Source organism: Alosa pseudoharengus, unplaced genomic scaffold, assembly GCF_046254945.1.
Source record: "Alosa pseudoharengus isolate Yale_2024_CS ecotype anadromous, Long Island Sound unplaced genomic scaffold, YU_APseudo_1.1 YU_APseudo_1.1_scf_8, whole genome shotgun sequence".
NCBI classification, from domain to species: domain Eukaryota; kingdom Metazoa; phylum Chordata; class Actinopteri; order Clupeiformes; family Clupeidae; genus Alosa; species Alosa pseudoharengus.
Window position 1 is genome coordinate 25,952,588 of NW_027468870.1, and position 11,639 is coordinate 25,964,226.

The following is an 11,639-nucleotide window of genomic DNA, read 5'->3' on the forward strand; positions in this document are numbered from 1 at the left end:
GGAGGGAGGGAAGGATGACAACAAAGATTAAGAACGAATGGGGTGCAAGACGGAGAGCGCAAGTGAATGGACAGATTCTGCGAGAGCAGTGGACAGATGGAGAAAGACAAATGGGAAGACATGAAAGGAGACGGAGGGAGAGCGCACGGCAGAGGAAAGAAAGATGGAGATGTGTCTCTGAGCGTCGTCTCGCTCACTCTGCGTTCAGCATGCATTGCAGATGCTCACGGAACTGACGCACACACACACACACAGCGTTTCTGCTCTGCAGGGGGGAGTAAAGGGAGAGGGTGGGGGATGGGGGGTCTGACTGGATCCCGCCCAGATGCATGCTGGGATTGTGCTCCTCTTTATTTTCAGCCCTCCCTGTAGACATGTCCTGTTTTCCCCTCCTTTTCCTCCTCCCTCACTCCGTCTCAGTCACCACTCAGCAACTTATATATTGTGTGTGTGTGTGTGTGTGTGCGCACACACACATTTATTATTGTGTGTATGTAGGGCTATTAGTGTGTGTTTGTGTGTGTCTGTGTTTACATTACTCTACATTATTCAGTGCTCACTGGGTGTAGAATAATGTGCTTTGAAGGATGTGTGTGTGTGTGTGTGCGCGCATGCGCGTGTGCGTGTGTGCATTATTCAGAGATTTTCTAATGTGATGAAAAGCTCAGTCAGTGGTGTGTGTTTGAAATGCCAGGTGTTAACACACAAACACACACTTGCTCACTTCTCCAATGCACATGTATCATACAAACACACGTCGGAGACACACCAACAACAGTCCATCTGCACCCTCCCACATTCTGATGCTTGTTGTCAAAGCGTCTTCTCTTTCCTTGGCTTCATCTGTGTCTCCATCATCCTCACCCCCCCCCCCTTCTCTCTCTCTCTCTCTCTCTCTCTCTCTCTCTCAGCGCTGAAGGGAGAGAGGCTTAGTCCTGCTTTAGTGGCACCGATTAAAACGCCACCAGGTTGTTTTCACAGCCTGACTGATTAATGCCACTGCTCTGCTCTGCTCCTCATTGTGTGTGTGTGTGTTTTTGGGACGGAGCTAGTGATCCGCCTTGCTCTCTTTTGATTACTGTGTTTTTGTTGTCTAACTAGCAAAATACTCTTAATTGGTGCCACCAGTGATCTGCATATGTGTTTGTGAGAGAGAGAGAGAGAGAGAGAGAGAGAGAGAGTGTGTGTGTGAGTGTGGGTGCATGTGTGTGTGCATGCGTACAAATGACATGCATTTTGATGATGATTAGTTATTGTCTCATTTATTCAGAGGGATTGTTGGTTGGTCGTGTGTGCGTGCGTGTGCGTGCGTGCGTGTGTGAGTGTGTGTGTGTGTGTGTGTGTGTGTGTGTGTGTGTGTGTGTGTGTGTGTGCGTGCGTGCGTGGGTGCGTGCGTGCGTGCGTGAGTGTGTGTGTGTGTGTGTTTATGCAGTAATGTTTATGTCCCCTCCCTCCCCCCTCTTGTCTCCTAGGCGGCATCACCCATGACACCTTTCAGAAGGAGCTAATGTGCTTCGACCCGGACTCGGACAAGTGGACGCAGAAGGCGCCCATGACCACGGTGCGCGGGCTCCACTGCATGTGCACGGTGGCCGACCGGCTCTACGTGATCGGCGGCAACCACTTCCGGGGCACGAGCGACTACGACGACGTGCTGACGTGCGAGTACTACAGCCCGTCGCTGGACATGTGGACGCCCATCGCCGCCATGCTGCGCGGCCAGAGCGACGTGGGCGTGGCCGTCTTCGAGAACAAGATCTACGTGGTGGGCGGCTACTCGTGGAACAACCGCTGCATGGTGGAGATCGTGCAGAAGTACGACCCGGAGAAGGACGAGTGGCACAAGGTGTTTGACCTGCCTGAGTCGTTGGGCGGCATCCGGGCGTGCACGCTGACCGTCTACCCGCCCGAGGACCTGTCGGCCGGCTCGCCCACGCGAGAATCGCCGCTGTCGGCGCCTTGAGAATGGAGAGGGGGGGAGGATCAAGAGAGAGACTGATAGACTGATAGAGACAGAGTTATAAACAGAGAGAGAGCGAGAGAGGTTCATGAGAGAACAAACTGAAGGACAATATGGACGGACGGATGGATACGCAGCCTGGCCCCCCTCCTTTACCCCCCGTCACTCCATCCCTCCTTCTCACCCCTTTGTCTGGATATTAAAAATTGCCCCCCCCCCCCCCCCCCCCATCCTTGACACCCGTTACACTACACACACACACACACACATACACACACACATGCCTGCACATACACTCCTGTATACATGATTTGCACTTCCCTGTTGGACTGATGAAGGCGCCTTCAGTGACACCCTTAAGGATCATGCCACTGCCCTGCTTCACCTTGAGCTGTGCAGAAAATTACCCCCCCATTCTATTGCCCGAGAAACAATGAGGAAAAAAACGAAATGCTGAAGTTTTTCGGTTTGGCAACCTAATTACATGTTCATGTTGCATATTCCTTTTTTTCTCTCATTTCTTCTCGGCAGCAAACAGACACACACACACACACACACACATACAGTACACACACACAGACAGACATATATATATGGTCACACATTGACTTGAATGAAAACGAGTGACTTTGCAATTCAACTTTTCTACCTGATGTCTTTTGAATTTATTATTATTATTATTATTATGTCAGATGGATTTTTTGTTTATTTGTTTTGTTTTATTTTACGTTGGTCTGCGGCAGGTGAGGGGGCTGACCTCACAGGACAGGTCGAAGGTTAAAGGTGAAACTCAGGGGGTGGCCCGGCGCGCCGTCCCACGCTCACCCTCTCAACCCCCCCCCCCCCTCCCCCCAGTACCCCCTTTTTATCAGTTCTTCTTCCTGCTCTTGAACTGTTCGAAAAAATGGTGTTTTATAAGTTTAATAAATGAGATTTACTAAAAAAAAAAAAATATCTGACTTGGTGTGAAGTCTGGACACATCCGCACTACACAAGACACACTCAAAGGTGATCAGTTTTACACTGAAACATTCTCACATTCATTCCTTCATGTCTGAGTCTCTCACACCTTCACTTTTTACTTTCTCTCTTCTCCCTTATCTGTAGTACTTATTCCTACCACACCAAAACAGAAGTGTCGCCAAGGTGACCCCACAATCTGGCTATATATGTGTGTGTGTGTTTGTGTGTGTGTGTGTGTGGGAAAGCCCTCAGTAGTGACATATGGTCCAGCCTGTGTGTTAATCTTCCTCACACTTGGACTGGAAGCTCAGCAGCCGCCCCCTGTCATACTCACCTTCTGTCCTGTTTCCAGTGGAACCTACCTAGCATTGTTTGTGTGTGTGTGTGTGTTGTAGAGCGAGAGGCTCAGCGTGCTTCATCATGGAGAGAGTGAGCGTATTTGTGAGAGAAAAAAATGGCACAGCAAGACTTTGATTTTTATTCGTTTTGACAGAAGGAACAGCATTACATCTGTGTATGGCCAAGTCTTTCTTTGCTCACACACAGTGTGAGCGGGCGCACGTGTATGTATGTGTGTGGTGTGTGTGTGTGTGTGTGTCTTCTCCACCTGCCTACCTTGATACCTGTGCCTAGGGCTGCAGCTATTTTCATCCAGGCCAGAGCACAACACCGAGATACAGTTCAAGGCCACATAGTGTGTGTGTGTTTGTGTGTCTAGTAAAGTGAGGGTAGACTATATGTGAGTTAACGATAATTTGTGTGTACGTGTGTGTGTGTGTTTGCTTGCTCTGCTGTTGTGGGTTTTTGTAAGTCACATGGGGCCAGGGTTAGATGAAGGCCGGTGTTGAGGCTTAGGCAAAGACCAGAAATCTTACCCCAACTGTACAGTACACTTAAATTAAATGATCTGTACAAAATCACTGACTTGGCCTGTTGTTGTTATGATTATATCCAAACGCTTCATTTCTGTCCATGCTGTCATTCTTACTCACTCCCCTTTGGTTTAAGCTACACCCAGTAATTCTACTGAAGGTCCAAGGTTTCAGGATAACTAAAGCTGAGTGAAAGGAGAAGAAGGGAGGATGAATTGTGAAAGACAAAGAGAGCGGAGGAGGGAGAGGACAGGAGAAATGGAGAGAATAAAGATGTAAGTGTGTCCTTGGCACTGGCGGAACAGAAAGTTTTCGGTCTTTCCTTTTTTTCCGTTACTTGAATGCACAGATGCTCTGTATTAGAGAGTAACTGTCAGAGACAGAGAGGTAAGCAGTCGTATCAATAAAATTGATCGGTATCCGATCAGCAGCAAATTCATGAGCCAAATCTTAACAATCATGGAGAGTACAGCTTGTATAAGTGTGCTTTTGATTTTCTATTTCATGCTTAAAAGCTGAGCTCTCCCAACTGGGTGTTTGTATGTGTTTCTGTCCATCCACACAAGAGCACACACCCAGCCACCCACACACACACACACACACACACACACACGCACACACACTGAACACTCTCTGAAGGTATTACCTTTCCCCGGGTCTTTGATTAGCCATTTATCTTCCCGACTCCTGCTTGTGTGGAAAGTGAGTGACCCAGCAAATGATTTATGGACGTCCCTATTATCTCTCGCCCTCCTCCAGGAATGCACACAGGACCACCAGAGCTGCCCAGTGCCTCTGGAAGACACCGCTCTTTACAGTCAGTCAATTAGAAAACTTAGATGGCAACACTTTAGTTGAAGGATAACGACATAAGGATTTTATAGTCTATTTATTATATTTATATTTGTTATATCTATTTATTTATTATATAATCTATTTACAGAGTAATGCATGTGGTTATGAAGAGCTTGCATATGTATTCAAAACATGGCACAGACCTGACAAAAACATAACATGTTGATATGTGGTATTGTCATGTTCTAGTACACTGTGTGGTGCGATTCAGCAACGTGTGGCTCTTGCTTTTATAGTTTCCTTTGTGACGAGCTCTTCATAAATGTTCAGATAATGCCTACATGTTTTTAAATGCTGGTTATAGAGTCTGTGTTGGTATCCTTCAAATTATGTGTTACCAAATGTTTTGGCTGAAATATATTGCCCTGTAGCCTACATCATGAGTACCATTGACTGTGTGATACAGTTTGTTTTATGCAGTTATTGATGTATACCATTAGACTTCAAAACATAAGCTTGCATGCCACATTAGATGACATAAAAGGGCAAATGAAGTGGCAGGTAAGTGGCATAGATAAGATAAAGATCTCCTCATATTACGTTCTTTTGTAAGGTCTGAGTGGCTTTCCTTTTTATTTTTTTAGTATATTTTTTGAGCTTTTTTTGCCTTTATTTAGACAGGACAGTGGAGAGTGACAGGAAGCAAGTGGGAGAGAGAGACGGGGTGGGATCGGGAAATAATGGCAGGTTGGATTCTAACCTGGGTCCCCGCAGGTACTCTGGGCACTCGGACCCGTATATGGTACAGGCGCTGTAGCCTGCTGTGCCCCCCCCCCCCCCCGGCTTTCCTTTTTGAAAAGTATTTTCTCTATTCAGACTTCATTCCAGTTCTTTACACAGGCAGAAAGGCAGAAGAACATCGGTGAAACATTGGACACGTTCAAGTAGCATGCTCTTCACAGGCTGTCTACCATGCTTATTTGTCTCCCTGAGTATCAAAGAAGAGAGGAAAGATTTCAATATGCCCCCATCTTTGAAAGCACCATTCAAAAGTTTTATAAATGCAGAACACTTTGGACAGCAAGCCTTCAGGGCATGTAAGTAAAGATTTGTTTCTTACCATTCATCTTATTTTGGAGATTAGTCTCTCCTGCCTCTTACACGTAAAGACAGAATTCATACAAATAATTAAAAAATGTCTTGCTGTCTAGATCAAATTCTAATAGACACCATGGCCCATATTAAAGACAGGCGTGCGTAAATATTTAAGTGTGCTGCTCGGCAGGTGGCCTATGCTCCCGCCCTTAGATGTTTAGAATTTAATGAATCCTCAGTGGACGCATGAGTCTTCAAAGCGATTTCAAGGAATTTGGCCTCCTGGTCCCACTGGGAGCTCACATCCCAACATGGCTTCTCACGTCGGCTCCAGACGCTGGGCGCTTAACCATTGCAGCATCTCCCTGCATCCTCACTCTATGTGTGTCAGACCTAGGGTTGGGTATCGTTTGGGTTTTATACGATACCGGTGCTAAATCGATACTTTTAAAACGGTGCCGGTGCTGAAACGGTGCCTGAACCGGTACTTTGTTTGTTATTAAAATGTTTTAAATTAAAATGGTCTAAAGCATGAATTGCTTTTTTTTATTGATAAGACAAATTTGAACATGAAATTGAACTGTTATATTCAATTTACTATCAATATCTCATTGCTCCTACGAATAATACATTTAAATGTTAAAATAGCTTGCCATGCATGCACACACAATGGTAAGCTCTGCTTTCAAGTTTACCCAAGTGTAGGCGTTTTGCCATAAGGTATGTTAAAACCGCTTGCCATTAAACTGCCAGGTCATGGACAACGGCATTTGCAAGCTAATCTAACAGGGAACAGGGACTAGCAGTTAATTCAGTGTGTTCCCAAATACTTCAAGAAATGTCATGTCTTAATCCATAACACGCAATAGTTTTGAACATGTTAGGCTATATGTCGGTGTTGAAGTGTTTAGATTCCCAGCGCTAGCCAGGCATTTTAACAGCAACTATGGCTATGCGCTAACACCAGTCAGCTGAGTTTAATTAGCGATAACGTAAGGAGATGGTTTCGTAGCCTCGTTGACAGCTCAGTGACATCAGGTATGTAACCTACATATTTATGTTTTTGCCAGCGAACTTTTAACATGATCTTCATATTCATTGTGATGCTATATGGGCCTCATGCACATGAAAGATTAGGCTAATATCATGCCATTATGTTGTTTAGAACACACCGTGAATAAGTTTTCACCTTACAACTTTGCTGATAACATTTCAGATAAATGCCAGTTAGCACATTAGCAAGGATATTGTGTAACATATAGGCTACTGTTGATGTTGTTTCATAGCCTTTTGCTTGTGTGTAGAGGTCCACTGCTAGATTTTGACAGGAGCTCAAGATGTCGCTTTAAAGTAAGCTACTTGGGCTCACGCAAGCTGTCAAACACTGTCCACTGGCCTATGTGGTGCACCCCTCTGGTTATCCTGTGTTTATGTTAGCTATCGATAACTGTGTCTGGATGTGTTGCTATCAGAGCAAGACATTAGAGATGGCGCATGACATGCAGTGATGCCTCGTATAAAAAATGTAATTAAAAAAATTAATTAAAAAAATGGCACCGAAATGAGGCACCGAAATCCGATGCAGTTACTACCGTTTGCGTCGGCACCGGTGCCATATTAGAACCGTGTTTCGGTGCCCAACCCTAGTCAGACCCCAGGAATGGGCCTGCAGTGTTGGGCTTCTGGTGAAACAAGTTAAGCAAACTGCCATGTTCCAAAGAAATGAAAAACAAATTATTCTGATTAAAAAATGTCTTTTGGGCTAGTTACGGGGCAACTGAACTGTCAACGCTGCCTGTCTACTACAAAAACCAATCAGGAATCACTCCATCCAACTTATGCATCTGTAGTCTATTGCCCAAAGAAAAGTATAGGCTTGGTGCAAGTTGTCAAGATGCGCTTACATCAGCGTTAACTCCTCACTGATTTAAATTTATATTCCAGTGCTTATTTCCATCTCAGTGCTTTTAAATAGACCAAGGTGATCAAGTGTGGAGCAGAGGGCTTGAACAAGGACATCAGTATTCTCTGTGGGTAGGACGCCGCGACCATAGTGATGCTATAATTGATTATTACAGTCAGTGAGTGGTGAAGATGCGCCCTGCATTTTTACCGTGTCAATGAGCAAGTATTAAGCAGTAATATTTTTTAATGAAACCTTTAAAAGGGACAAGAAAAACAAATATTGTTTACCCTCATTGGCCTGAAATAAGCTGAATTGGCACATAGAGCCCTGTGTGGAATTATATTAACATGGTGTTGGGATAGAGATGAGCGCTTTCACATTCATGAGCACAGAAAGAGCCCTCGGCTGACGAATTATCATTCCTCTGCCGTGCTCCGTGGCCTGTTAGTCTCTCTGTTCGCTACCTATTTGTCTGTTTCCACCTCCCCCGCGCCCCACCATCTCCTTTCAAATGTTATATGTTTACTCATTCCTATTGATTTTTTTGTTTGTGCATGTGGGGGGATGGGGGGTGGAGGTTGAGTCTCCTAAATAAACATCCAGTGGAAAATTGACTGGCATGGGACCAGTGCATTATTATTGGCAATATGAGCATGTGCGGAGGGGGGGGGGGGGGGGCTGCCTGTGTTTCAATTTGCGTGTGTCTGCACTGAGTTGTCTCAGTGGGGTTCCATGGGTAAGCATGTCGCCTAGATGGTGCTCACACGAACGGTTGATGAGGTAGAGGGGTTTTGTCAGTGTACAGTATATGTGTGTTTGTGAAAAAGATTACAGGTAGTATCATACTGGGGCAGTCTCAATGTAAATGTTCTGCTGCTTGACCTTCATGCATGACTGGCTCTTGTCCACCTTCCTGCTGAGTTTGTGTGTGTGTGTATGAGCTCTTTCATGGATTTGTAGAGACCTCAATGTGCATGTACCAACTGTAAATATTGACCTTGAATAATTAACATAAGCTACTCTGCATGTCGGTGTGAATGTTTATGTGGGTGTTCCCAGTCCCATTTAGAATTCCTGATTGTTTGTCTGTTGTGTATATAGAACCACTTTCTTCTTATGTGTAGTCTGTACACACAAAGGATTGTGTGTGTGTGTGCGCGCACCTACTGTAGCACACCTATGAGACTTGGCAATTTCACAGGTACAAGGTCTCATGCATGCAAATGATCTAAACATCAATACCCCAAAACAAACTCCTTGGTGTGTGTGCGTGTGTGTGTGCATGCAAATTGGTAGTATAGGATAGAATGGAATCGGCTGACTTCCAAACATGTTGCATGCACACCAGCGAACTGTACTTGCATTTGCACTTGCAGAGATTGATGTCTAGGCTTTAAGTTATGGATGGGAATTTCTCCCTATGTGCCCAAAATTCAAATGACCATGTCCCGTCTGCACACCCTTGTTTTTCAACAGAGCACAGGGCCATTTCTAAACTGGAGAAATGACTGCAATTCACACATCACTTTGTTGTGATTTTGCTGGTGAGTTGTCACAACATGTTTTTCTCCTCACTAATGTAGAGCACTACAAATGAGAAAACACACATCACTAATGTAGTTTTCAGACTACCAGGATCCTGGCTATTCTGTCTCTCTCTCTCTTTCTCTTTCTCTCTCTGTCTCTCTCTCTCTCTCTGTATCATGTGCACATTTGTGGGTATTCTTAATTAGTTGTTTCTGACTGTCCAATCCCATCCTGCATGAGGAGCACAGGAGAGGTGTATGTGTGTGTGTGTGTGTGTGTGTGTGTGTGTGGGGGGGGGCAGTTTGAGACTTGGGTTTTGAAAGTGCTGTGTGTTCTCCTCTGTCTCTCCCTCCCTTGCTCCTTTCTTCCTGTCTCCAACCCCATCCTTCCACCGTGGGAATGAGTGGATCTGTCTGCTTTGTCACAGAGAGAGAGGGAGAGAGGACAGAGAGAGAGGAGAGAGCTGAGGGTTTTTTTTCACCTGCAGTGCTCACACAAACATAGCTCTCTCTAGGGTACTACTGGTCTCTAACAGTACAACCCCACTTCTCTTGCCTTTTTGTGTCTATGAGTTCTGGAATGCATGCATGTGTGAGAGTTTATGTGCATTTCAAATCAATTACAAACCAAATACATGAATGTGAGTAGGAGGCTTTCTCATGGTTTTGAGGAACGGAGTGGCACATGGACCTCATGGGAAGTGCATAGAGTCATGAAGGCACATTCCGACTCTAGCCTTCACATGTATTCCTACATTAATTACGTCTATGTAAAACAGCAATTCATCTTTTATCATTAGCAATGAAGTACATGCAAGATTACGATCTGCAGATTAATTGAAGTCAGGATGTGTTGAATGTGATTTACTCAATGTTTGGTCAATATTATTTATGTCATAAGATGTATACACAAACATGTTATGAAAATGAAACAGCAGAAAACTGACTACTGGAACCTGAGCCTTAATATAGCCAATAAATCCAAGTCAAGCAGTGTAGTCATGTTTAACAGAAACTAATTTAATTGTTAGCACTCACTGACCAGCTGAATCATTTACAATTATTAGGTCCACATGTGTGTGTGTGTGTTAGCTAGCCTTCATATGACCCAGCAATATCATCTTCCATTTTGTGCGTGTGTGTGTGTGTGTGCATACGTGTGTATGTGTGAACAGCAAAGTAATGAGGCGTTAACTAGCCTAATTCCAACCTCACACTTCACATAGCCTCAGAGTCTCAGGCACCATCTTAGCAGTGCTGTTTCCAGAGAACACTCTGTTCTGCAAATCACTGGTAGGGTGAATACCCTCTGGTCAGATGTGATGTGGTGGCCTCCTCGGTTATTCAAATGGCTAAGATGTTGTTTTCCACATAAAAAGACACACCATTCACTGCAGTGTGTGTGTGTGTGTGTGTGTGTGTGCGTGTGTGTGTGTGTGTGTAAGAGAGATAACACTAAGCCCAAGTAAACAGGGTGAAATATTTGGAAATGCATTCAAACAAGCAGATTCACACATGCAATCTCTCTCTCTCTCTCTCTCTCTCTCTCTGTTTTGTTTTCTCTCTCTCAGTGTCTCTGTTACTCTCGCTCCCTCTCTTTTCCGCCCTTTGCGTGACAAGTGGCTCAGAAATGGGTGGCCCCCCTGGGCGTCAGTGTAATGGTGCAGTCTGCTGCACTCCTCATGTTAATAGAGCCAAGAGCTCCGGGGCTGGAACATGACATGGGCTGATGTAGGGGTGGGGGCTAGGGTGGTGGGACACACACACACACACACACACAGAGAGAGAGAAAGAGAGAGAGAGAGAGAGAGACACACACACAGTTAGGCAGTTTCATGTAGACACTCACATATATATAAATATAGGCCACTCTCAAAGCAGATGCATATTGACACTCATGCACTTTATTGCGTGTGTGTCTGTGTGCTCAAAAATACTTTGTCCATTATTGCTGCCCTGGGCGTGGATCTCCCACAGACATCCTCTTCCAAATGCACATGCATACACCCAAACACAGACACACACAACACACAAACTCTCTACCTCTCCCTCCTTTTCTCTTTCCCTATCCTCCTCGCTCTCCCTTCCTCCCTCCGTCCCTCTCTCTCTCTCTCTCTCTCTCTCTTCCGTCCTCCCTCCATCTCCACCACTTCATTTCATACATCTGGCTGTTGCCTCCCTGACCTTTCCTTAACATATTTAACTGGTTGAATCAATCTCATTGTGGAAGCCTCCCAGGACGTTTATGAGAGAAATGTTCCCCATCACTGGCGGAGGCCGCGTTGGCTGCGGATGCTAAACCCTCTGGCTGAATCCAAGGCTTTGTCAAACAGAGCATGTACCCTCGGCATCATAAATGCCACCCTAATCTACTGTCTGACTCCCTTGCTCGCCTGACGCCTCTTCTCTCCGTCGCTTTGACGTGTTTGAGTCGACTATAAAATGAGCAATGAGCAATCTAAATTTAAATGTTTAGAACAAAAAAAAATCTCCTTCCACCTCCGCAGTGCCATCTGTCTGTG

General features: G+C 45.1%; 1 protein-coding gene across 3 annotated transcripts in view; it reads left to right on the forward strand.

The window, feature by feature from the left end:
• The window catches only part of klhl13 (kelch-like family member 13), an 82,573-nt gene extending 80,463 nt beyond the window's left edge, over positions 1-2,110 (forward strand). For all 3 annotated transcript variants that reach the window (XM_076274081.1, XM_076274082.1, XM_076274080.1), the window contains one exon: positions 1,473-2,110. In XM_076274081.1, coding sequence (XP_076130196.1) covers positions 1,473-1,963 — 491 coding nt within the window. In that variant the 3' untranslated portion in view covers positions 1,964-2,110. The remainder of the gene's footprint in view (positions 1-1,472) is intronic.
• The last annotated feature ends 9,529 nt before the right edge of the window (positions 2,111-11,639 follow it).